The sequence below is a fragment of the Chelmon rostratus genome, chromosome 9, assembly GCF_017976325.1.
Source record: "Chelmon rostratus isolate fCheRos1 chromosome 9, fCheRos1.pri, whole genome shotgun sequence".
Classification (NCBI taxonomy): domain Eukaryota; kingdom Metazoa; phylum Chordata; class Actinopteri; order Chaetodontiformes; family Chaetodontidae; genus Chelmon; species Chelmon rostratus.
The window spans coordinates 276,811-304,466 of record NC_055666.1 but is presented as its reverse complement, the minus strand read 5'-3'; the positions used below and the strand labels follow the sequence as shown (position 1 = coordinate 304,466).

The 27,656-nt window shown below is 39.6% G+C and overlaps 1 protein-coding gene across 2 annotated transcripts; it reads left to right on the top strand.

The window, feature by feature from the left end:
- Positions 1 to 476: 476 nt before the first annotated feature.
- Positions 477 to 24,601, top strand: rnf103 (ring finger protein 103). 2 transcript variants are annotated; one of them, XM_041943887.1, is made up of 7 exons: positions 477 to 1,145; positions 5,003 to 5,151; positions 6,829 to 6,944; positions 14,391 to 14,813; positions 15,876 to 16,008; positions 17,402 to 17,488; positions 23,279 to 24,601. In XM_041943887.1, the coding sequence occupies exons 1-7, from the start codon at positions 920 to 922 to the stop codon at positions 24,275 to 24,277; spliced, it is 2,133 nt and encodes a 710-aa protein (XP_041799821.1). In that variant the 5' UTR covers positions 477 to 919; the 3' UTR covers positions 24,278 to 24,601. The 2 variants fall into 2 exon arrangements, with proteins under 2 accessions (XP_041799821.1, XP_041799822.1); XM_041943888.1 differs by having other exon boundaries at positions 20,989 to 23,415.
- The last annotated feature ends 3,055 nt before the right edge of the window (positions 24,602 to 27,656 follow it).

Below are 27,656 nucleotides of genomic sequence, written 5' to 3'. Positions count from 1 at the left end.
AATCTGAGATGTGCAGGTCACAGATGTATAGATCAAAACCAATGAGGAGAAAGTGTGGCTACCTGACGCTGACTGTGTACTAATCTCGTGATTTCCTGCCTGAATACTAATCTCGTGATTTCCTGCCTGAATACATTCTTCTGCTTTGGACAATCTAACTTACTATAGCTCTTCAACTCTGCATTAGAAATGACTAAAATAATCCTCTTGTTCTGCCTTCTAGTTTTTCTTCGCTGTTTCAAATAAAATCATCTTTAGTTGGGTAGAACAGAGAGGATGCATGCTATTAAAATACCTGGCCAGTTATTACTATACAGTAACAGTACACCTGCAGCAGCAATATTTGCAGAGGGAAAAGTGTACAAAGCGTGGGAGTGGCCTGTCCGAGCAATCCCCTTTAAGACTTTTATTTTGTAGCTTGTTTACATATGCGACGTGGAGTCGGATGTGACGTTAGCTCCACTGTGTAGGCTACATCAGCTGATCGGAGGAAAACAATACCCGTCATGATTGTCATTTTGTAATGTTCAGGATATCTGGGACCACAGCAGCCGGGTCACGCACTGCTGCCAACCAGCGGGAAACTGCTTTGCGTGCAGCTGACACTTGGGCTTGATGAGGCCTATTTGTTCTGGTTTATAACGTTACATCAGCAAGGCCTACTTGTGATGCTAAGCTAATTAGTTAGCAGGATTCATGATTGTAAACTACTGGTGCAAGAAGTGAACGGTCTGGGATTATCTTCCCAGCCACAGTCGATCAAACGATGAAGGTCTGACGACTGTACAAGTATGTTGTTTTAGCTAATGTCTGTGAATGGGTAGAGCGTGTTTGGAAGCTCATGTAGCCTGTCCAGTTGTCACAGACAGCTTCTGACGGTAATTATCTTGTGCCAGCAGCGCTCTCGTACAGCTATACGATGTGGTTGAAACTATTCTTCTTGCTCTTGTATTTCATACTGTTGTTTATGCTAGCGAGGATTTTTGAGGCGGTAGTTTGGTATGAGACTGGTATGTTCGCTACTCAGCTTGTGGATCCAGTTACTCTCAGTTATAAGAAGTTGAAGACCATCCTTGCGTGTCGAGGGCTGGGATACTCCGGACTAGCTGAGAAGAAGGATGTCAGCGAGCTGGTGGAGAAATCAGGTAGGTCACTGAATGATTTTCCAAAAGAATTCTCTGTTCATTTTTTGCATGCCCCTTAAAACAGAGTTTGTAAAAGACAGTTTGTTTAGGTAAATAACAAGGAGGAATATCATGTACCTAGAATGTGATCAAACAGTGTTGTTGATCTGACACTACTGTTGACACCAGTTACTCAAAACAAGACTTATGATTGGTAGTGTATGTACGTTAGGTCAGTCCAGGCCAGTATATACAAATCGCCTCTTAATTGACTGTCCTTAACATTTAGTATATTTGACATCTATCTTTATTCTGATACTAAATTCTGTGCTCAGTCTTAGTAGATTCTACCTTCATATCTCCCCACTTCCCGAGGATTTTTTCTTTGCAAAAGTAAGTTGAGTTACCACCTCTTTCATATCAAGTTGGTTGAGGGCATAGGTCTCAAGAGTTTGGATGTTGCCATCATTTGCTGCCATTTTCTTGTTGGTTACCATCCTTCAAGTGAAGTGGTTACGCTCTTCCTGAATGTGCTGTCTTTGTGTTCATTCATGATTTAGGCTTCTCCCCTGCAGAGGGGTGGGCTCTGTTTGGTTCAGCCTATCTTAAACTGTTGCGTGTTTTCCTTTTTCATGCTTTGCAAACTTCCTTTCTGTTCCTTAATGAATTTTCCTCCTAACTTCATAAACATTTTTATTAATCCCAATTTAATCTCCAATATTATTGGGAGGTAAATTACAAGGCAGTGCCTAATAGTCACCATTTAATTTTTGATGTGGATTGTATTCTTCATGGGCTTGGTGAAACTATATTATTGCCATTTGACTTCCTCTGGTACTTTGTTGTAGATATCCTAGTTAGTCATATTGTTATATGTTTTTTGCTTTCTTTTCGTGGGTCCTGTATGGATCTTCTCCTAGGGCTCTGAGGCTCTTAATGCAAGGGAAGTTTGTTCCTCAGATGTTGTGATTATATATTCTTTTTGTAGGTACAGAGTTGTCTTTATTACATTTGTGGAGATATTTTTGAATAGGCTCTTCAGTGTCTTGGACACAGAATCCCCCTAACATGGCCATGGTCTTTGGGATCTTAGTGTTCTGAGCCATGCTTTGATTGCTTCTCTGTACTTTTGGGCGAATTTTCTTCTCAATGAGGCTCTTCCAAGACCTATTAAATAATAATGATTAAATAACCAACTTCTTCGGCATAACCAGGTACTGGCTCTTTGGTCATATGGCAATTCTTCTTCTTATTATTATTATTATTATTATTATGATTATCCAGCATGGCTCAAATTGCCATGATCTGGAATGACCTAGAAACACGTACCTTGGCCCAATAGCTGGAAATTAAGTACTTCCCAAGAAATATGCCCCCTATCGGCTAGATGATGATGGTGGTGGTGGTAATAAAGCCCGATTTACTTGAAATTCGACACACAAGTTCAGTGTGCTCTACAAAAAAGATTCTTAGACTATTAAAGTCCACCATGACGGATCTTCCACCATTTAGAATATTTGAAAAAAAATAAAATTAATAGAACTTGGATTTTTACTGTAACAGCACCAAAATTGGTACAGCATAGGGTGAGTGAGATACACATTTATATTAGAAACGAGGAACAAAAAAAATTGCAAGTCTCAGGGCTGAGCAAGAAAATCATAACGATTTGTCCAATGAGCATAACTCATGGTACATATAGGCCTACCAAAGCATTGCGAGCCAGAAATAGTAAAGAAGAATCTTAAATTCTAGGCAATGAATAACAAACTTTCAGAGTTTCATCGTACAGTAACACATGGAGAAGGTACACACATTCATAGCATTTTAATTGAGCTCATCAAGTATTGGCTAATTAAACTTCCATCTGTTGCATTTAAAGCTTTCACTTAACCAAAACATCCATGTAAGGGCGCTGTAGTTCATCCACATACAGTTACACATACAGCAGTAGAAGTGTACCAGAAATTGGGAGTTGTGTTCAGACTCTGCCCACTGAAGTACACTTGGCTGAGCATAGCCAATGCTTCTCAGAAAACAGAGGAGTACTTCATAAGCAAACAAGGGCAGCTTCCTTTTATCACTCCATATTTCACTGTCAGTAACTCACAGGTTTTACATTTGTACTTGCACACTGTTGTTACTATTGCCTAGGTTTTTTCTCCTTTGACCCAGCGCTTTATACAACTCCTGAGTTCAATTACTTGCCATCCCTCAGAGTTTGGGGTAACAGCATGCACTTTCTGTACTCATTCTTGGCCTGTATCTGTCAGATACAACCAATTAGTATTTACTTGAAACTCTGTCAACCACTGTGATATATTTGATCATCCTTAAAATATAACTTCCTAGCCTTAACTTTTGGTGACATTAATTTAACAACTTATAACCTCCTGGTCAAACTAATTTGGTGACTGTAGTTATGTCAGCAGGTGACACATACATCAGTGCAATGCAAAGCTTTCCCACAGTGCTTTACACCACTGCATCCAACATGGATGCTGACAGCTATCACCTCCAGAAGTTCTCTGATGATACAGTCATTGTCACCTCAAAGACAAACTGTACTGGACCAACAACACAGTTGTCCTGTGCAAGAAGTTGTGTCCATCTGCTGAGAAAACAGGTCCTTCGGAGTGTGCAGGTCACTGTTAGGAACATTTTACGACCTTGTGGTGGTATGTGCAGTCTTCTACCCAGTGATCTGCTGGGGCTGTGGAAGGGGCAGAAAAGGACTAAACAAACTGGTCAGGAAAGCTTGTTCTGTCTTGGACTGCCCTGTGGACACCATTGAGAAAGTGGGTAAGAGGAGGTTGTTTGCCAAGCTGCCGTCAATCACGGACAACCCCTCTTACCCCCACATGAGATGGTGGGGCCTTAAGCAACAAACGGCTAAAAAACGGTCAAAAGGAACACTATTATGTATGTCATCATATTCAATTCAGTTCAATTTTATTTATATAATTCCGAATCACAGTTGTCTCAGGACACTAACCTTGTAGAGCAGGTACAGACCAAACTCTTTGTCTACAGAGACCCAACAATTCCCTCATGTGCAAGCACTTGTGCTTATGCTAATATTATGACACCGACAACTTATCCTGTGCAATGTACATATTTATATGTGTGTATGTGTGTGTGTCTATAATGTACATAGCCTTCTAAAGTTCATTATTATTATTATTATAATTCTATTATTTATCTTTTTTATTGTCTACTTGTGCTATCTGTTTTGTTTTCTACCTCTCCTTTTTAGTCTGCAGTTGTAACAAAAGAATTTCCCCAGTGTGGGATCAATAAAGTCTTATCTTTAACTTAATGCAAGTGTCATTCTGGGCACTGATTAGGAGCTTGGGGCATTGTCCAAATCCCGTTCCTATTGGTTTGGTGCTATTTAACTATTTACAAGTACTGCTGAAAGGCTTGAGGTGCTACAACTACTGTCTATCAGCTGCCGTAGCTGATTTATAGGGACAGACAGAGAGTACTGTGAGAATGAAACTGAATTAGATATCATGTAAGTCACCACTTTATGAGAACTGTGGGCATTTTCACAACTAATCTGATTGTGTTCTGGTCGTTGAGAATCACTGGTTTACACCTTTACTTGTGGTACTTTAGGAACTTAATGGTGCTTGCCACTATGGATACTCTTCAGTGTTAAATTATATGGTCAATTCAAGTTATCTGCATCTTTTCATGTCTTTATTGCTATTGTGAAATGTAAAGCTTAACAGGGTTTAGGGACAACTGCATTGTGAAGTGTTTTGAAGTGTTTAGTAGCAAACGTAACTTATTATTAAGGACTGGGTTTGGGTAGATAGGTCCTTAACCCTTTTGCAGATGATGGATTTTTTTATTCTTTTATTCCCCCACAGGAGAGTTGACACAGGGGGAGCTGTACTCAGCCATCAAGAAAGAGAAGGAACAGACAGAGGAAGGAGATGCCAGCACCACACACTTCAGTGGAGAGATGCACTTCTATGAATTGGTGGAAGACACTAAAGATGGGATCTGGCTGGTTCAGGTAAAGGCACTCAATAACAATATATTAAAACAGTAGGGTGAATGATTAAGTGGACACAGCAATGGTTTTGCTGCCAACAGCAGGAAAATCGTGCCATCTCTCATCAGACACTCTTAATTTCTTAGCATTCACCTTGTTCATCTAATCAACCACTCTAGTCTGAATATCTCACTGTATGCTGTCTGTATTTTGACCATTTTTTTTTTTTATCTGTCTCTGCACTTATGGAAGTACAACACTGAATAACTGCAATACCCCATCAATGCAAGTTTAAAAATATGCAGTCAGAATATTGTGAGCCAGACTATCTCAACATCTGGAGGTCTGGTTCACATTGTGATAGGACGTCAGCCAGGGGCCAGTTTCACAAAAGTGAGTTGTGAACACTGCTTTCACACGCTGATTATATTTATTATTTTATTAGAAATGTCAGGTCATATCAGCTTTCACTGATTGACATTAATTTGAAACTTGATAGCAGAACAAAATTAAACTTGGTTTTTGTTGGCTTGTCTGTCTGGACTGGGTCAAAGATTATTTCGAGGGTCCGGAAATGAAGCTGCTGATACTGAAGGGTCTGGCAGTAGAGATGATAATGATTTTTCTACCAATTGAATATCCAGATTTACAAAATGGTCCACACAGAAATACAAAATAATTGATAGGCTGGTCCTTAAAGTGTGAAAATACAGATGACAGACAAAAGCATATTTTAGCAACTTGAAGCAGGCTGATCCAGGTTCAATTTGTTATCTTAATTCAAGGCAGGGTTCAAAATAAGCATTTTGTCTGAGCCACCTTTATGAAACACCACCAAAGAAAAAATAGATGTGTTTATTGTCTTTTAATAGGAATCAAAATGAGGTAGAGGTCTACGTGTGTTTTGGAAGGAGTAACCTGCTCCATCTCACAGAAGAATTAATTAATTAATGCTGTTACTCTTAGCCGATGCAGCACGCAGTGGGGGGTTTTCTTGTAACAACAAACATCTAAGCTTGTAGTAGGAAGTGTGGAGTTAAAAGCTATGCGATAAAACAGTTGTCCACATCCAATGTACAACTCTGGTTACTTTCCCCATCACCATGTTATTGGAGTCGGCATTATAGTGAGGAAAATAGTAGTCACTGGATGTAACTACCATTCTGTGAGTACATGCATAGCCCTCTACCTGCATGTTATCACAGGCATAGTAAAGCATGTTATTTTCTATATACTAAAACACTTATCACAGTACTAATCGTATCACATGTCCCATGTCGTGACACCAGCAACGGTGCCAAAACCGGTGCACTCCCACCCCGAGGTCATGCCAAACTATGGATCCACATTTAGCCATCCGTTTAGCATGAACTGTATGTCTACAGCTGATGTTCTGCCCTGAGGATCACACAGGCCAGACTCTGGCACAGGGACTGATAGGTGGCCTTTTGTAGTAGGCAGAAAGCTCCAAAGCAAACTGATAGCAATGGGCCTTCACAAAATAATACATTTTTGAAAAGGGCATGCTAACATAATCTCAACCTAAAATAGATCACTAAATTAGCCACCTGTAACGTACTAAGAAGTAGAAAAGGGTTAGGGCTCCAACTTACACTGTCACAGGGGGTTACATGTCCCTTGACATATCTGTTTTCCATTACCTGTCTGACCCTTTCATGTCCCTCTGTGTTACTGCAGGTTATTGCCCAGGACAGGGAAGCTCTGCTTAGTCAGTCCGACTGGGGGAAGATGGTGCAGAAAGTGTCTCAGTTTGGGATCAGAACTGGAACCTTCAATTGCTCAAATGATTACAGGTGGGAAACAGGGCCTTCGTCAAATGCACCAGCACATTTCTTTCATATCAGGGCTCACTGACACATGCCACATAATGCAAATTTGGCATAAATACTTGTTGGGATAGTAGGGATATGACACAGCTCCAGTTGTCGCCATCTTGGCAGTGCCTGACTCTGTCTAACTCCCAGCTAATCCAAAAATGTGCAAAGAGGTGGAGTGTGGGTGGAGCTGAGGTTGGCTGAATGAAAACTGGTTGCTGAAAACTAGCGGCTAGGTGCCACTCAAAGCAGCCATCCCCATAATTGTGGATAACGTTAAACTTTAATATAATTTCAATTCACCCATTTTAGTTTTTTAAGACTTTATTGTCAATTTTGCCATATGAACAGGACATACAGAGGGATCTAAATGTTGTTTCTCATAGCCCCACAGTGTGTGCAAAATTCTAAAAGGTAAAAACAAAAAGGAGACATTAATAAGGTTAAAACAGTACAATAAGTGTTTAGAAAAATAAATACAGGGGTACAAAACTACTGAAAAGTAATGTGAAATATGAAACGTTAAGTCAAAAATATATAATATATAGTGCCGCCTGTTAGTATTGGCACCCATGAAGTTTAAGTACTTAATGTTAAACATCTCCTGAACAAAAGTGATGTAGTGATGCAGATTTTTTTTACAGATAGCTTGTGTCTAACATTAAAGAGCAAAGTATCAACAAAATAAAAAAAATAAACAAGTAGAGTGAAAAAAAAGGTAAATCTTGCTGTATCACTAGTATTGGCACCCTTCGCTGTTTGTCCTAAAACCTAACCTAATTTGACTCAGCAATGGTAGATTACTAATGGAAATCACTTGTGAAGACTTGTCTGTGCCCATGTGACATTAAATGGCCAATGAATGATGAGATTTGTTTTTTGAAAAGCCAACTGTTTCACTCAGTCCCTTTTTCACAATGGTGAAGACAAAAGAACTGTCTGAAGAAACAAGAAATGCTGTTGTTGACAAAAATAAGAGCTCCAAAGGATATAAAACCATTTCTTGGCATCCCTGTGTCAACAGTGCGTAATGTTATTAAGAAGTATTTGAAGCATGGAACTGTCAAGAACCTCCCTGGGCGTAAGGGTAAGAGAAAAATCAATGAGAGAAGTCGTCTGAGGTTGTTGCAATTGGTGGCAGAATCACCTCAGGTAACATCTACAGAGCTGCAGGCCCACCTGGAACAGTCTGGGGTAACTGTTTCAAGAAGCACCATCAGTCGCACACTCAACACAGCTGGGCTATTTGGGCGGAGGCCAAGGAAGACCCCATTGTTGAAAGCAAGACACAAAAGGGAGCGTCTGGATTTTGCGAAAGAGAACCTGGACCAGCCACAGTCCTTCTGGGAGAATGTGTTGTGCACAGATGAGACAAAAGTAGAACTTTTTGGCAATTCTTACAAGCAGTATGTTTACAGGCGCCGCAATGAAGCATTCAAAGAAAAGAACACTATACCAACAGTCAAGCATGGTGGAGGATCCATTATGCTGTGGGGCTGCTTTGCTGCTTCTTGGACTGGAGGCCTTGCCCGTATGACAGGGATTATGAAATCTGAAGATTATCATCAGATTTTGGAACAAAATGTCCTTCCCAGTATAAGAAAGCTTGAGTTGAGGCGAACATCTTGGGTACTCCAGCAAGACAAAGACCCCAAACACACATCTAAAAGCACACAAAAATGGATAGAAAACAAAAAATGTCCTGTTTTGAAATGGCCAGCAATGAGTCCTGATCTCAGCCCAATTGAGAATCTTTGGGGGGAGCTGAAATCTGCCATAGGCAGAAGGAACGCTTCAAATATCCAGGACCTAGAACACATAGCGAAGGAGGTATGGGAGAACATACCACAAGACAAATGAGCAAGAAGCTCATTGATGGCTACAGTAGACGTTTGGAGGCCGTCATCGCTGCCAAAAGGTGTGCAACTAAATACTAAGGAGGGGTGCCAATACTCATGCACCTGCTGTATTTCTGTTTTTTTGTTGTCTTTGAAATTCCAAGAGGGAAAACAACTTTTCAGTTGCTTTGGACCTTTAATTAAAAGATCTTGGTATTGCAAATTGATGGATTCCCAAAAAATGCCATGTTCAAATTTATTCATACCCTCGTCCTTTGTCTTTCTTTAATAGTCAATCGCATAGCCTTTGTTCTTTATGACTGCTTCTAGACAATTCTTGTACGTGTCCACAAGCTTCCTGCATGTCTCCTGTGGGATGTTGGCCCACTCTTCCTTGGCGAAAGCCTCAAGCTGCGTCAGATTGGTCGGTTTACTAGCCATCACTCTGGTCTTCAATGATGCCACAAGTTTTCAATGGGGTTCAGGTCAGGACTTTGACTTGGCCATTCTGGATGTTGACATCATTGTCTTTGAACCATTTCTTCACTGCCTTGGCAGTGTGTTTAGGATCATTGTCTTGCTGGAACATCCAGTTGTGGCCAAGCTGGAGTTTCTCAGCAGATTCCTTCACATTTTCATCAAGGATCCTGATGTAATCCTCCTTTTTCATGGTTCCTTGGACCTTGACGAGATTCCCTGTGCCACTGGAGGAGAAACATCCCCAAAGCATTATGTTCCCACCACCATACTTGACAGTGGGCACAGTGTTCTTCGGTCTGTAGGCTTCTCCTTTCTTTCTCCAGACATACTGAGTATCCATATGGCCAAATAACTCCAACTTTGTCTTGTCAGACCACAGGATGGTTGACCAAAAGCTGATATCATGCTTCAGATGATGTCTAGAAAAGGCCAGTCAAGCTTCCAGATGTTTCTTCCTGAGCAACGGCATCTTCCGAGGTGTACATCCATGGAGACCTCCTCTGTGCAAAACTCTCGATGGTGGACCGTGACACCTGTGTCCCTGCCTGGTCAAGCATTTCAATTAGGGCCTCGGTTGTGGTCTGTGGGTTGTTGTTGACCTCTCGGCAGATTTTCCTGGCAAGTTTAGAGAACCTCTTGTGCTTGTTGATGATGCTCTAGACGGTTGACACAGGGACATCATACTGCTTGGAAATGGCCTTATAACCCTTTCCTTCACTGTGGGCACATACAAGACGGTGACGTAGGTCCTCGCTGAGCTCCTTCTTCTTGACCATGATGACCAGAAATTGAGAATGACCTGAGCACTTTTCCCCTATTTATACCCTTCTGGAAGGATGGGTTTTTTTGTTTTTAAATCAGTGTTTAACATTCGGTCAACAATGTTAAAGGGTTTTATTCCATTGTGACACCTTAAAGTCACTACTGGACAAAGATTACCACATTTGGTACATTTTTGTTGAAATATTGTCAGGGGTATGAATAGTTTTGAACATGGCATTTTTTGGGAATCCATCAATAAAATACCCCTGAAATGAATATTTTCTTAAATATTATATTGTTGTTGTTCGTTCAATTGTTGTTCACATATAACTGATACATTTTTGTGTACCAAGTTTGTGTAATATTTCGTCACTAAATTTAATTTAAACACAAGATACTTGTGCTCAAAAGGAGGATTCATTCTCAGTGAAGAACCTTAGACCCCTAATCTGCCTCTATACATGCCAAAGAGCGTCTCTGGGGGTCATCAGGTGGATACCTCCCTTCAACAGCGTTTCGCCTACTTAGTCCCACTACACCTCCAGGAGGCTAGGCGCTCGCTAGCACAGGCCTAGATGCCACATGTAACTGCCAATTGCTGCACTACCATCTACCATCATCTACCCCTGCCTCTCACCAACTGCACCAATAAAAGCGGGATGGGAATACAAGTCTTAAGTTCTGCGGGGTTGGCAACACATTGTATGTCGCCCCTATCAGAAATTTAATACAGCCTTCCTCCATATTCCACAGGCCCCTCCAACTAAGTTTCCTCTTCTCAACACCTTCCCAATTCAACCATTGTCCCTGTTTGGCCTGACCAACTGCTTTTGCCCCCCTTAACAACTCCTCCTGCCGACACACCTGTTCCACTACAAGCTTTCAAGCTGCCTCTACCTCCTGCACTGCTGCCCTTGGGTTCCATTTCCTCCCCCCAGAAGGGTTCGGAACCACACTGCTAACTAACATGTCCTTACTCCCAGATAACAAAAGTTCTGTCCTAACCTTAGTGCATTTAAACTCCTCTGTTAGACTGGATACTGGCAGCTGAAGCATTCCTTTCCCATACAAAGCTACATTGCTTAAGCACCTGGGAGCACCCAACCATTTTCTAATATAAGAGCTAACTAGCCTTTCCATTCTCTCTGCTACAGATAATGGGACTTCATATACTGACATTGGCCACATTAACATAGGATACAAGCCAAACTGCAAGCACCACAATCTCAATTTTCCTGGGAGCCTTATTTATCTATTCTCTCCAGCCCTTCTGCAACATCCTTTCTAAATTGCACAACCTGTTCAACGTCGTTCGGGTCCACATTATACCACCGTCCTAGACTCTTGACTGATTTCTCCCTAATTGTTGGGATTTCCTCACCATCTATAGCAAACTTCCTATCACTTACTTTCCCTCAGTATATTGAAATACTCCTTGACTTACTAGGCTTAATCTTCATACTAGCCCACTTGAGATTCTGATCTTCTGATCTTTATCTAACAACCTCCTTGTACATAGCACTGTCGAAGTTAGCAGTGTCCAAATAAGGCTATGCGGCACTGACCCAAACGCATTAGCCAGATCTAAAAATACAACCATTAAGTCTCTTTTCTCCCTCTTAGCTGTCTGAATCTGCCAAATCATGCTAATATGCTCTAAGCATCCCATCCCTATCATACCATTCCTTTCAAAGTAATTAGCCAGCCTCTGTGCTATTAAATCGCAAGAATTAGCAAGGGGATGAATAATTTATATATATATATATATATATATATGTATGTAGTCCAGCAACCAATTACAGGTGGTCCAGTTTCGTTCATCTTCAGCATTGGCTTAATTTGTCAGTCCCAGAGGTTGCCCCTTGTTCTGTTTGTGTTTTGTTAATAAATGCCTAATAATGTATTTGATCCAGAAGCAAAATTAAACATTAGATCTGCAGTATGTAGGTGTGTGTGATTATTTTTTAATTATTTCTGACTGCTTAAGGCGAAAACAGTCAGGAAATTTCACTCACACTGCCATACATTCTGAATGCATAATGCAGTTGCAATGAGATTTGTATTAACTGTAAGTATGCCAAATTGGGTAAACTTTCATCAAGATATGGTACTGCATCATAATCATTAATTGTGCTTTTTAATCTGCTGTACTTGAAATGAAGAAAAATCTTGGCAAGCAGCCAATCAGCACTAATTTGACAGAACAATGGTCTATCAGCACTATATTTATTAAGAAAATGCAACTATGGTGTGATAAATTGACCACTGGGGGTGCTGCATTTCAACTTTAATCATCTGTTATTAAAAAACAAACTTTTTACCTATGGCTATGTAATGATTCAAGCAGACACATCTGGTTATGGTCATTATCTCGAAAGAGCACTGTTGCTTTGTTTGAAACATGCAGATTTGAAAAAAAGGTTTGAAAGATTTGAAACAAAAAAAACATTACAGCAACCTACATATAATACCCTTCTAATATTTTGCATTGCCAGTTGTAAATGAATTAATTAACCAAAATTAATACAGAGTTGAATTACCAGCTTTGTTCTCAACAACAATCACAACTGGCTGTCATATGAGCTTTTATTACAATCTGAATCTGTTTGTATTTTCTAATAAATTCTAAATAAATAACAAAGCATTTGATGTGAATAGTTGCACGCAAGATTTATGGTGGATTTTATACCCGCAGAATTTAGTTTCACCAAGAAAGATCCAGCTATGAAGTCTATTTATTAGAATGCTGAAGGTACCAAATATGACAGCTCATTACAGGGCAGTAACAGAGCTAAGGAGTGAAATCTGTATGAGTTTTGATAAAGCTGTAAAATATTGGGATTGCAACAGCGTGAGAACCAACTGACAACAGCAATTCACTCAGTAACTTTAACCTAACTTCAATGTCACCACGTTTTCTGATTTCCGTTTTAATTATTTACCTTTATTAGATAATATAAAACAGGGAAAACCATTGAAAGCAAGATCTCTTTTGCAATGACAATCTGATTGTATTGCATCTAAAAATAATACATATTAAACAATATTACAACACATATAAAGCAAAAAAGCACAGAGAAGATATATCAACAACACACAGGCCACAGATATCAACATAACAAACAAAGAAAAATCATACATTCACACTGTTCCATACTGGTCAAAAGAGATTTAAATTGATTAGGGAATAGCATGTCTAATTTTAAGTTTCTCCAGACTGTTCCAGTTGTGTGGAGCATAGTATTTTACAACTAATATGCCAGTCTCGATATTGCCATGGCGATTTTCCAGGACCAAATAGTTTTGGGGCTTAGTGCAGTGTAAACTGCATCCACTGTATCGCAAACACCATTTTTCATGCCTAATTAATTATCATGTCACGGAAGACAAAACTACATGCGAGGGGACGAAGAATGATCCATTCAAAGAAGCGCTATCCATATCTAAAGAGGAACTGGTAATGCTGTGCTAGCTGCAGCTAAGCTAGCTCTCAGCGAGCAAAGACTAGAACTGCATGAGCTTGTCAAAACTTTGGTGGGTGAGGCAATAGATGGCACCTCAGATAAATGAAATTAAACTCAAGCTTGAGGCGAATACCAACAAAATATCTTCTGCATTGGTCAGCAGATGGAACAACATGATCAGTCTCTCAAACGTCTTGACGTGAGACTACGTAAGGACAGGAAATGTCATTTTTAAGTCAACATATGAAACAGGTTTAGGCAAACTTGCTCAAATTGTTGCTCCAAAGTAGCTCAAATGTGTAAATAGTAAACTGCGTGTGTGCGTGCGTGCGTGAGTGCGTGAGTGAGTGAGGGATGCACAGCAATGACAATAATAATAATGATAACATCTGATAACACTCACAAAGACCATGTCAGTAAGATACAGATTTCTAATGGTTTAATGTGTATTATGGACAGAGGAGAGCATAGATGATGAGGGATAATATACAAGGAGCAAGAGAGAGCAAAATACCCAAATCAGTGTCAGAAATTGTTTTGTTCTCCCTTAGTCTCCACTTCATTCTCCATTAAGGAGAGCAGCACAGTGAATGTGTATAAATGTGCTGTACTGGTTTGAATGAGTAAGTCACAGGTTTAATTCCTCCAACAGGCCTTCATGTGTGAAAAACCAGTGGTATATTAGTTCACACATGATACTTAAATCTCCATAAAAGCAGGCAAAGAGGAGTTACAACTTAAGTAAGAGTAGTAAATAGGGACAGAATGCTGGTAACATCCAGTGATTGTCAGTTCTCACATGTCATCTATCTGTGAACAGAGTAGTGCCCCAGAATTATCTCTTTAATACTGACATGGTGGTCCTCTGTTCTGTCCACCAGGTCATGCATCAAGCGTGGCTGGAAGCGCTCAACTCTCATCATGTCTGTTCCTCAGACTTCAGCATCGAAGGGCAAAGTCATGCTAAAAGAGTACAATGGCCATCGCATTGAAGCTGAACACATCTTCCGCTGGATGACCTCACATGTAGCTCATCGAATCAAAACCCTGCATCAGTCTAAACAACTGGTGGAGGAGTGGCGCTCTGACCTGTCCCACCCAGTGAAGATGTTTCTGTTTGCCCGTCTGTCCCAGCCACCCGCTTTCTTCTCTTCATTGTCCATCAAGTTCACCGGCAGGATTGAATTCATCTATGTGGACATACGTCACTGGGACAACCACAGCAGCCTATCAGAGATTGGTGTGACACAGAGCCCCGCCTACATCCTCAAGATGCCTGAGGGCATTTATCGCTATGGCAACAGGTGATGATTGAACATGGAAATTAAAACGGATTATTGTTTGTGCAAAGTTTATTTCAACGTGCTGGAAACAAGAATCAGACCGATTGTTGAACCACAGACTCAGGAGGAACAATGTAGATTCTGTCCCAGCTGTGCAACAGTGGACCAGCTTTTTACCCTTAGGGTGGAGGTTGTTCTCTGCCAGAAAATGGTGAATTGGAGTTTCAGCATCTCAGTATCTTGTTTGATAAAAAGTGGTGGTAAAATGAAGATAGAATGAAGCATGAGGTGGATAGACAGACAGCATCAGCACTAATGCAGACATTGTAGCAGACCGTTGTGGTCTGAGCTGAGCCAGAGGGCAAAGCTTTTGATTTACCAGTCAATTTACATTCCAACCCTCACCTATGGTTATGAGCTGTGGGTTGTAGCCAAAAGCATGAAATTGCAGATAAAAACAGCCAAAATTAGTTTCTCCCATAGAGTTGCTGGTTAGGGGTGGGTGAGGAGCTCAGGCATCTGGAGGGAGCTCAGAGTAAAGCCGCTGTTCCTTCATTTTGGAAGGAGCTAGCTGAGGTGGTTCGGGCATCTGGTTAAGATGCCTCCAGGGCACCTTCCTATAGAGGGTTTCTGGGCATGTCCAAATGGGAGGAGACCCCAGGGAAGACCCAGAAACCGCTGGAGGGATTATATATCTCATCTGGCAGGGGAACGCCTCAGGATCCCCCAGGAGGAGCTGGAAAATGTTGCTGGGGAGAGGGATGGAATACCCTGCTTAGCCTGCTGCTACTGTGACCCAAACTCAGATAAACGGAAGAAAATGGATGGATGATTATACAAACAAATACAAATCTCTTTTAATTGTTTGTTTTACTCTGTTTTTTCTTTCCACTCCTCTCCTTGTCTTCTCCTCTCATTCACTCCTCCACTCTGCCTCTCATCCTCTTCTCCTCCTCTCCTATGCTCTTCTCCTTCTCTTTTTCTCTCCTCCACTCTACTGCTTATTCTCTTCTCCTCTGCTCCATCTCTCCTCCACTCCTCTTCTCCTCCTCTTTCCTTCTTCTCCTCCTCTCCTCTCTTTAGTACAGGGGAGTTCCTGTCTCTGGCTGCCATGGACACTTTCTTGCGTTCGGTCCAGCCGGAGGTTAATGATGTGTTTGTCCTCAGTTTGGTTCTGATCAACTTGCTGGCCTGGATGGATCTTTTCATTACACAGGTCACTTCCCATAGTTCCATTAGATGCAGTGGTGAAATGTGTATTATAAAAGTACATTTCCTCCTCTATTGAAGTACAATTTTGAGATACTTGAGATACTGAGATATTCATAATTATATTTGTCAATGGATCTTTGGCCAAAATGAATAACCAGTAATCAGTTAAGTATTTGAGTTTTGTTCCCCCAATTCAGTTCAATTTTAGCAGCAGCAGTGAGAAAAAACTTCCTTTTAACAGGCCAGAAGTTGGTAACATGCATTAATGGGTCATGAAAGTGTAAAGATGGAGTGGGAGAGAAGGCAAGAGGAGCTTGAAGTGTCATTTGAAGTCTCAGCCTATAGCAGCTGGTCCAAGGTAAGCCTGATAAAGCCCTAACGATAAGCTTTCTGAAAAAGGAGAGTTTTAAGCCTACTCTTAAACGTAGAAAGTTTGCCTCCCAGATATGCATTCTTGGAGCGTAGTGTTGTAGTGGGGAAAAAGGGTACTATGAGATGGTGCTTGAATATTTAGGGCTTTGTAGGTGAGAAGAAGTGCTTTAAATTCTATTCTTGAATGCATGCTGCAGCATTCAGAATCAGCTGGAGATTCTTTAGGGACTTATTGATTGATTGATGATAAGGAATTGCAATCATCTGAAAGTAACAAATACATGGACTTGTTTTTCTGCATAGTTTTGGAGCAGAGTTTGCTTGATTTTTTGCAATATTTTGTAGGTGTAGGGTTTTTTTAATGTTGGCGATAAGAGACACATCCTGAAGAGATAAAGATACCTCCTGGAGTCCAGGGCAATCCAAAGTCATACAGTTAGATAATGTGTTTCCAAAGTGTTTTAGGCCCTTCAGTTTTGTCTGGGTATCGTAAACAGAAAATTGCAGGTCATCTAGGTCTTCATGTGCTGAAGACATGCTTGAAGTTTATTTGACTGACTGGTTTTATCTGGCTTCATTGATAAATATAATTGGGTATCATCTGCATAGGAATGAAAATTATCTTTCCAAATAATATTGTCTCTCTCTCTCTCTCTCTCTCTCTCTCTCTATATATATATATATATATATATATATATATATATATATATATATATATATCATGCTTAAGGCCTTACTTTGCAGATTACAGCTTTACATGGAAAATATACAATCATCTCATAAAATGTGGTGACAATGGCCAGCTGTAATATTAAAATGCTGCTTAGACAGTAATGCAATAATAATTCTTCACTTTTTCTTTTTCTTCTTCACTTTTGCTATGTGTTTATGTGGTAATGCTTTCTATTTAAGGAAAGTTTCTGAGTGCTTCTTTCATACACAGTGCTGGAGTGAGAGTCACTGTACAGTTAGTGAAGTATTTGTTGTCCAGTTTATTTTTAACCTGTATTAATTTTTATGGACAGGGAGCAACAGTGAAACGATTTGTAGTTCTGATCCGAACGCTTGGAACCTACAACTCCATACTGCTGGTGTCCTGGCTTCCTGTTCTGGTAGGAACTCATCTATACCACACGGTTCTTACAACTGACTTCATCAACAAATTCTTCTTGTATTGAAAAGTTATTTTCCACAAATGACTTCTCAATGCTTCCTGTTCTGAGGCCCCTAAAGGTACCTCAGTTAAAGGTTCCTTGTGGAAATTTTTGGTTGTTATGAAGCAGTTCTTTTCTGGATCCCACTTTATTTAAATGTGTGTGTAAGTGTGTGTGCGTGTGCGTGCGTGCATGCGTGCTTGTGTGCGTGTGTGTGTGCTTGTGTGCGTACATGTGTTATTTACAGAATATACTGTTTTTACTAATTGCCATTCATACAATTGTACAATAGTTCATAGTTGGGTTTGAAACAGTTGACATTGTTTACATGTATACAACCTTACATGTGATCTGTTATATATTATTAAGGATCATAGCAGTGGTTTTGCATATTGAAGCCTAGTAACTAATATCTGCTCACACCCTCTGTTAGAGCCAGTCATTTGTCAACGAATGCAGCCATATTTCACTTATGTAATATTTTACTGAATTGTATATGGTATACCCTCCTTAAAATTTAGTGGTTGCCCTCTAAAACACATGTTACACGTTTGGGGTTCAGTGTCTTGCCCATGGACACTTCGAGATTGCAGAGAGTGGGATTGAACAGGCCAAAGTGCAGGAGGCCCAGTACGAGCTTGTTAAAAAGACACTGTGTGGAACGGATAAACTCAGACTCCTTAGTTATAGTTCTCTGCAACTTTAATGTAATCTGAGCCATGGCCTCTCCAAATGTTGTCAGTTTATTAAATGCCCAACCAGAGAGGAGGAGGATACTTTGCCTAATTGTTGCACTACAATCAGCAGTGCTTATCACACCGTCCTGCACTGGGACACCATGACCACACTGACCACACTCTATACTGTTTACTATTTGGCTATTTTATTATTATTGTTATGTATATAATCTTTTTACTGCTCGCTATTTTTATATTTTTATTATGTATAGTTTGTTCTTTATAGTCTTATTTTCACTTTGTGTAATGCTGCTGCTGCACTGCAATTTCCCAGCTTGGGATAAATAAAGTATATCTATCTATCTATCTATCTATCTATCTATCTATCTATCTATCTATCTATCTATCTATCTATCCATCTATCCATCTATCTATCTATCTATCTACCACACTCTGGTCCACCTGACCCCTGTGTATAGGCAGAAATTAGCTCTCGAAACTTGTCATGATGGTATCACAGAAGTGGAACAGTGAAACCTTGGAGGAACATTCTTTTCCTGCAATGAAAGGGAGGTTCTCGGGACTTGTGGTACTTGCTTTAATCTTTATTTATATTTTCCTGTGCTGTGTTTGATGTTATGCACATGCATAACAATTTCCTTTTAAATGAACATTTCCTTTTAAATGAACATCTATTTGACAATACATTTGATTGAGTGAACAAAGGCTGTGATATCCTCAGTCAGCTTCTATGAGGACTGCTGTGTATCAACACATACTGGGGTGAGTTATAACAATGATAAAATGACAAACCCTGGTTCACAGCTACACTCAAACAGCTAAGTTTGGAAAGGGAGGTGGCATTCAAGAGTGGGGACAATGACAGGTTTAGAGAGGCTCAAGTTCAATTGCAATTCTCAACTAAGGACTCTGCCTCTGTGTGTGTAAAAATATATATTGTCACAAAGAACTATAAGAAAAATGCCATAAAAATATACTGCCAAAAAATTCTATAGAATTTCACACTTTTAACACAAATTGCACAAATTCATTTATCAAAAGAGTCGTTTACCAATTGTTTTTCCTCCATGAGATTTTTCAACATACAGCAGCAACATCATGTATTGGAAAAAATTACCTCAAGTTCTTTTTGAAGTATTGACAGCCTATGCTGTCCTCGCTATGCCACCCAGCAGTGCCTCTACAGCAATTTGTCTTTCTGTTCTCTCTGATTATTCTGCAAAACCACTGGTATGGTCCTTTAACTGCTGATTAATTGGGTATCTGCCAGTTATGATTGTGTCACAGAAAAGTTTAGAAAAATTTATAAATGCTTCAATTAACACCACTATGCTGTTATGCTATAGCTTTTAATCACAGTTATATATACTGTTTCTGTTGATAAATGTACAATTGGGAGTTAAAAAATATAGTGATGCAGTAAACTGGATACTAGCACTGTAGATGATAATTTAATTTCAATTAGTCTACAATTATTTGAACAAAATTTCTACTCTGAAATCCTCTGAGATGTCTGACAAATATTGATATCTTGCAACTAGTTCTAAGCATCAATGGGATCATATACTCAGTGCCAACTTTACTAGGTACACCTGCTTATTAATGCAAACATCTGATCAGAGACTGATGAATGATTATTTGTGTCAGATGGGATGGTTTGATTTTTCACCATAGCAGTCCCTAGAATTTACAGTGATTGGTGTGGAAAATAAAAACATCCAATCAGCAGGAGTTCTAGGGCCAAGACACCTTGTTAATGAGAGATCATAGGAGAATGACAAGATTCATTCTTCCAGGTTCAAGACAGAGGCCACAATCACTCAACTAACCAGGCATTACAACAGAGCTCTGCATAAAAGCATCTCTGAACTCATAACATGCCAAACCTTGAAATGGATTGACTACAGCAGTAGAACACCGCAGTGGGTTCCACTTCTGTCAAATAAGAGCAGGAGACTCAAGCTACAGTGAGCACAGGCTCACCTATACTGTACAGTAAAAGATAAAAAAAAAAACATTGTCTGGTTTAAGAATCTCAATTTCTGCTGGGACATGCAGATGGGGTCAGAATTAGCTATTAACAGCATGAAACCATGTATCCATCCTACCTAACCTAACCTGGTGGTAATGGTGTGGGAAATATTTTCTAGGCCCTTTAACAACCGTCAGCCATCATTTAAATACCACCATGTTGCTGACCATGTGCATCCATTTATAGCCACAGTCTATGCATTGTCTCATGGCTACTTCCAGCAGGATTATTCTGATAATGGCTTCACTGTACTCCAATTTGCTTTCATAACGTTGCGGCCATTTTGGAATGAAAACAAGGCTTGGCTGGGTAAACAGCGTCATCACATCATTGAAAGCTAATGATGACAGCCTCCGGTGAAGTGTGGACAGAAGACCTTCAGTCTGTCCATGTCCCAATAACTGCAGTCACAGTAGAATTTTGGGCAGATGAGAGGCAGGGCAAACTCTAAAAAACATCTAAACTAAGGTCTACAGTAACTGGATTGAGGGGTTTATCCACCATGTTAGAGGTAGGTATACAAGAACAAGCAGAGGGCAAGAAATAAATATGGTAGCAAAACATGATGTATTATTTATTGACTAATTGGCTAGCAAACTAACAATATCTACGGCAGTCTGTATATTAAACAGTGATCAGCTGAACATGTCATATTTTCTGTATTGAAAATACTGATTTTCACCTAATGTTAGTAGAGTAAATAACATTTTTTATCCTTGTACTTTCAGATGGACCTTTCACCTTGGAAATCCTGTTGCAGTGAAGTGATGTGTAACTGCAAAACAGGCCTAGAAAGTTGTGCATATGTAATTGGATTAATGTATGAATTAGCACATTACCAAAATTTAGGAAAGCAGTCTGTCCGACCAGAGCAGAGCAAGACCTCATTGCCACAAACTTGGCACATACCTCAACACTCAATGTTTTTAACCCCCAAAATTATACATTTAATTACAATTAATAAAATAAAATCACATCAAAATGATTGGGCCCCAGCTACAAAAGTATACAGTCAGAAACCTTTATTGTGTGCTTACTTTTAAGGCCTAAATTGTCTCACTGTTGGTCTGTACCTGCTCTATATGGAAAGTGTCCTGAGAGAACTTCAGTTGTGATTTGGCGCTATATAAATAAAATTGTATTGAATTGAATTTAATAGAAATTACTTAATTAGCCACTTCCTCCTGACTCCAGAATAACTTTCTGAAATATTTACCACATTTTATTGCATTTATAAATATTTAGGAATTTGTAAGCACAGGTGTAATTAAAAGGTGATATGTCCTTTCTCTGAAATATCTCTCTGATTTATTTAATCCAGGTTTCTATTCTACTATATAAAACAACTCTGTTCTAATAATAATTGTTTTTCTACTTAAATAACAAATGATAATAAACAATTTCCTGTGTTTGTGCTACCCTCTCCTGGGAAAGCTGTCTATTAGACCTTAGTAATGGTGGTATAACAAGACATTAATTAATGACAGATAGAGGGGCACAAATAAGAAGGCCTTTCTTTGCCATCACCTCATCTCATTCCTCCAACACATGGAGAATCCCAGATGACTGTGACTTCTTTGTCAGATATTGATCCTGTCTGTAAGTCACTAGTGAAAATGAGTGCACCAGATGCACCCATTTTGATTTTTTTTTTTTTTCACTAACTCAGTGTCTTTAATGTTAAAGCTATCTGGACAGACTTCAGAAGTTATAGACAATTTACAAATTTTAGTGATAAGTAGAGAACCAGTGCCACTGTCCAGTGGCAGGTGTGAGAGACTCAATAGTACAAACAGTTGGTGGTGGAAGAAATATTCAAAACCTTACTTAAGCAAAATAATGTATTACCATTGCCATTGGGAATTATAAGTATCTAAAGTCATTGTACAATAAAATGATCCCTGTCATTGTTTTAGCTGCTTAAAAAAGTAGTAGTTTAATCTACAGCAATAAATCTGTAAGATCATCATATGTTTGTACTATCACTGTCCTGTGAGAACCATATATCCATAAAATTTTTCATGAGTTTAGAACAGCCTGGTTTTCAGGTTAGTGACAATTTATTACAGCTAATCCAAGAGGAGTTTTAAATAGTTTATTTATCTTCAGAAGTAGGAGAAGTTGCTCAGCCCATAAAAGAACATTTCATCTGTCAGTTTATCACAAACATTCACATTCAAAATCACTAAATCTGGAGATACATGTCTGTGAAGATTTATTGGTTGGAGATACTTGGTTTTTACACAAGTGAGTGGAATGAAAAGTACAATATTTGCATCTAAAATGTAGTGGAACAGATATATAACAAAATGCATATTGTATAAAAATTGAAATACTCATGTAAAATACCTCATATTTGTACTTGAGCACAGTACTTGGGTAAATGTACTTGATTTTACAGGAGACAGAAGTAGGAAGCTATCTCGGTAACATAGCACCACCACCTAGCTAGCCAGCTCCCAGACTAACTTTAGTGAATGTCCTATCTGAGACTTTGAACCATTGTCTCCTCATATTTTCACAACCCATTTCCAATGGATTTCAGGAATGAAAGGAAGGTGGTACAAGGTCTATTCTGACAGCACTCCTTCATCCTGTTAGATTTGCACCCAGGGACCCAGCAGTAAGATGACGTAGTTGGATGTAAAGAGAAGTCTCTAGCATTGTAGCAAACAATACCAAAACTGGGCGACTCACCCAAGCCTCATGTTGAAATCAAGATGATAATTCATTAATCATTATTCATGAATAAGGTGAATGACTTCGATAGTCACCACATCTCAATACAATAAATGCTGTCATGTCAACAAGGAGCAGAATCTGTAAAGAATATTTCCAGAACCTTGACCTTAAATTGTCAAGGAGAATGCAGGCTGGTCTGAGGGAAAGGGGAATGGCATAAAAAGGTGTACCTAATAAAGTGGCCTGAATTTAACTTTACTCTTACTATTTTTGACTGAGTGGAGAGTTGAATTAATAATACTTAATCATTAATCACTGATTGATCACTTCCCCCAGGCTCTCCTGCAGCTGCCCTATCTGGACACCCTGTATGGCTACAGTCTGAAGCTGCTTCGTTATGCTGACACCACCACACTGGCTAGCCTAGTTAGAGCTGACTGGACCTTTTACTCATCCCACCCAGCTCTCTTCCTCTCCACCTACCTGGCCCATGGTCTGCTGATTGACTACTTTGAGAAGAAGCGCAGATGTGGCGTCAGAAGCCAAGAGGACAGCACTACCAACCTGGAGTGGCTGGCCAGTCTGTGGGACTGGTACACTTCCTATCTGCTCCACCCAATCACATCACTGCAACAGGTCCCATATGACCACTCAGACTGGGAAGATGATCCCAACTTCTTATTTGAACGTTTGGCTTTTCCTGATCTCTGGCTTCACCCATTAGTAAACATGGACTACATTAAAGCCCTGCCAACCTGGGGGTTCAGAGCTGTTAGTCAGTGTAGGAGGGAGGTTTCTGGTGGAAAACTGGATAAAGAGACAGACGGTACACATTCAGACATAAAGTGCAGGGAGCAGACAGAATCCCCTCCTGCCGGTCCTAGCAGACCTCGACACAGCTGCAAAAGGCCCAAGAGATTATTGTGCAACCACGACAGCAACACACAAATCCCTATGCACAACAACCTGGACCCTGATGCTGCTGAATCATCCCTCTGCTGTCGTCATAGGAACAGGAGCTCACCATCAGTTGACAGAGCACTGGAGAACATTTGCTTCAAACCTGAAAGTGTCGCTAACCATCAGCACTTTGATTGGTCAGTGTGGCCCTGTGACATGCTGCAGTGTTCAGAGTGTGTGGTGTGTTTGGAGAACTTTCTGAGTGAGGAGCTGCTAATGGGTTTGCCATGCGGCCATGCCTTTCACCAGCAGTGCATTGTAGTGTGGTTGGCAGCAGGCAGACACTGCTGCCCAGTGTGCCGCTGGCCCAGCTACAAGAAGAAACAGCAGAGAGCTGCACAGAGGAGCCCTGCTGAAAACACACTGCAGGACTGATGAGTACATCTAAATGAGCCCTCTGTCATGTCTCCTCTCTAGTCACTGTTCTTTGGCAGTGAGCTTTAAGACTGTGTCTGTTATCATCACAACGTGTTGGGTGAAATTGGGACTGGGAAGGAATTGAGTAAAAAACATTGTTGGTTGGTGTGATCAGGGCTGATGTTGTTAAGACCCATTGATCAGCTTGTTTCCATTCCTGTTGAAGGCAATGTGACAGATGAAGCTACGAAAGCCCAGTCTGTGTAGAAAGGGTACTGATTGACACAGTAACCAGAGGTATAGTCACAGTTAACTTCATAGTGCAATAAAAATTTATTTCTAGTTTTTCTTTTTTCATCTACCGGAGCACTGCTTTGTCTAGCACTGAGGGGAAAGTAGAGGACATTTACAACAGAAACCATCGAGTGGGATTTCTTTCACAAGGTGGTGTTATCACAAGGAGAAAAAGAACCTGCTGTGCTGGTTTTCTTAACCCAGTCAGCAGCTCCCTCACGTCTCCTAAAAGGCAGCAAATTTAGATTAGAAGACTTTATTAATCTCACAATGGAAAAATTTACTCTTACAGAAGCTCTTTAGAACACATGGTGGTGGGGGGGTGATGCAAGCAGCAAATGGAGGTACAAATAAGAACGATAAATTACAACTGTGCAAACCACAAAAAGGATTTAAAAATTTACAAAAAATTAAAAAATAATTAAATTTCAAAGCAGGTGTTACTTGGATAAATTGACCAGGGTTGAGGGAACTGGATAATCTTCTCTATTGAACCCTCATTACGGTCAACACATGAAAGATGTATCAGTCAGCACAACAATACAATTCATTTTAATGAATAGAGGATGAAATATCTCTGATGGTTCTGAAGGCATTGATATGACCCTGTCAACAACTCCTCAGAATGTTCATTTTGTACGCAATTTAAGTATATCTAGTGAATACACATACAGCTCTTGTGAACCTTATTTTTACATGAGGATATAGAGTCAAGCTTAGTGATCATACTATGGATTGAGTACCTATTTACTGAGTCATGTGAGGTATTCAGCAACTTGTTTTCTGGATCACCCTCATTGTAGCTCCCTGTGGTTTTATCCAACTAGTTTAATGTTTCCGAAACCACAGAGGGAGGCTTTAATGCAAGGTATTCACATTAGAGGCTGGTCACATAGACATCTATCAAATTGTTGCTGGGATTTTATTAATCAAAAACAATGGGTTCTGAGATTTTTTAAGATAATGCAGAGTAGCAATACTGTTAACTGTCAGCCCTTATTCTAACCCAATATAAATAGTCTCACAGGCATTATTAGCCTTTATCACATTGGCCTTTAATGTATAAGTTTCAAAAAGAAAGGGGAATGTATATCACATATGAAAGAATCGGTTGTGGAACTCTTTGTGGTTGAGCCCCTGCGAACTCAAGATAAGCTAACATCAGATCTAATTTACCTCATCTAATTCACCATTGAAGTCTACATAGATTCACCAGAATACTAAACTATGTCAACAAATGTGTGTGCTGCCACAGAAATAGGGTGTCATATGTTTGAGGATTCAAAAGAATTTCCGTCTGCAAGGCTTCACAAAGAAATGCTGTTGACACGATCCATGTATTTTTAAAGTTATACTATAACATCATAAACTTTAGAGATTACTGACCTACACTACGAGCCGAAGCCACACCCGCATTCCTCTGCATATGACTGTTATCACAGCCAGTGCTATAAGGTATCTACAGCATCTGAAAAACACACTGCAATAATCAGTACTTTTAACAATGGGTCAAATTAATGTGAAATGTCAATGGTGTTGCTCATAGTGACAAATTCACACTTCCCCTCAGCTCCACAGAGCATTTGAGTCTCTTTTACATTGTACCTTTAATTTAAACTCTGCTCATTAACCTCATTTCCAGCAGCAGACAGTAGTTGTTAGTGAAAAAGCTAGAAATAAATCTATATAATACCTTCCCAGCAGCAAATGGCAGATAGACACAGAAACTAGCTGGTGAACACAGAGTCATATACTTCCCTCAGGTATTGGTGAAGATAAAACAGCTAGTAGAAGAGTGAATATTAGACTTATATTCATTAGATGGACAGAAAAACCACTCCAATGATCACGTTGAAATGATATCAAGATGAAATTGGCTAAAGATTCTATAGTTTTGAACTCCACAGAACAGCTGCACTGTTTTTAATCTGTTCAAATTCATTTGTAGATGTACATATTTCTTTTAAATTTGCTTTTGCACATACTTTTACTTGGCATCATTAGGCGAGATGGTCATTGATCACCTAGCTAGAGGTGGTGTGGTCTTACATACCACCTCCAAGTAACTTAAGGAAGGCTGGACTACTACTGCATTTCAAGCAGGTTTTCTGTTGGAGAGAGTAACTGCCTTTGGCGTGCACTTCGGGCTTTAATAATTTTTCAGATCTTTAACATACACAAAAAAGCTATATGACACACAACACAAAGGAATGGGAAAAACGCAAAACACATAATATGGCCTCTTTAACCCCTGTTTACCCAACAAAACTTCAGTTTTGGGCACCTTGTTGCAGGAGTCTTGTCCTGTCAGCTGTCAGTTGTCATCTCTGAGAACAGAACAGAGAGAAACCCAGAGTTGACATTTGACTCTAATTTTTTAATAAAGTTAATAATTTAATAATTTCAAATGTAATAATGAAAAAGCTGTTATTAAGTGACTAAGTGAATTTCTTGTTATATTGAAGGACTTGTTAACAAATAGCTTTCATTTTAGTTCTGACCAACTGACATCAGGTTCTATCGTCTGCTGAAATTTCGACTAGCTTGTCTCAGTTTATCAAAAATAATGAAGGGATTTTGACATTTGGAATTTGAGGTTTTGTAGTACATTAAACAGTTTGGGAAGAAACCTACTGTCCTTCTGACAGACCTTTAGCAACTGTACAGTATAAATCGTTTGCTGATATTAGAATATGACGTTTGAAACTTACACATGCCTTGCTAATGATCTCATTATGTCTGAAATCCTACCTGTGCAGCTGCTGGCAGGTTGTTTCTTTACCTTGCATTGTTCAAAAGAATCCTGATTTAAAAACTTTCCAAAACTAACTGTAATTTATCAACTTTTATGGGTGCTTAATTGTAATCATTCAGCTCCTTCCTGTCTATCTGTGTGTGAAGGACAAGAAAAGGAAAATTATATATAGAACAGTAATACTTATACAAAATAAAAAAACTAAGTGTTTTAGAACTTTGTGTCGGGAGTTGTTTTGTCATAATGGCTGTCAAGGGTCTGTTAAGTGTAAAGAGAAGGTCCAGTATATACATTACAGTCAAAGCACAAATGCACAAAGGAGCATTGCTGTAGCTGCCATTGAAGAGG

Excerpts from the sequence above, each read along its gene's own strand:
- rnf103 (XM_041943887.1), top strand. The coding sequence starts at position 920 with ATGTGGTTGAAACTATTCTTCTTGCTCTTGTATTTCATACTGTTGTTT. Across the intron at positions 6,945-14,390 it reads AATTGCTCAAATGATTACAG|GTCATGCATCAAGCGTGGCT; the intron begins GTGGGAAACAGG and ends TCTGTCCACCAG. Across the intron at positions 17,489-23,278 it reads TGTCCTGGCTTCCTGTTCTG|GCTCTCCTGCAGCTGCCCTA; the intron begins GTAGGAACTCAT and ends CACTTCCCCCAG.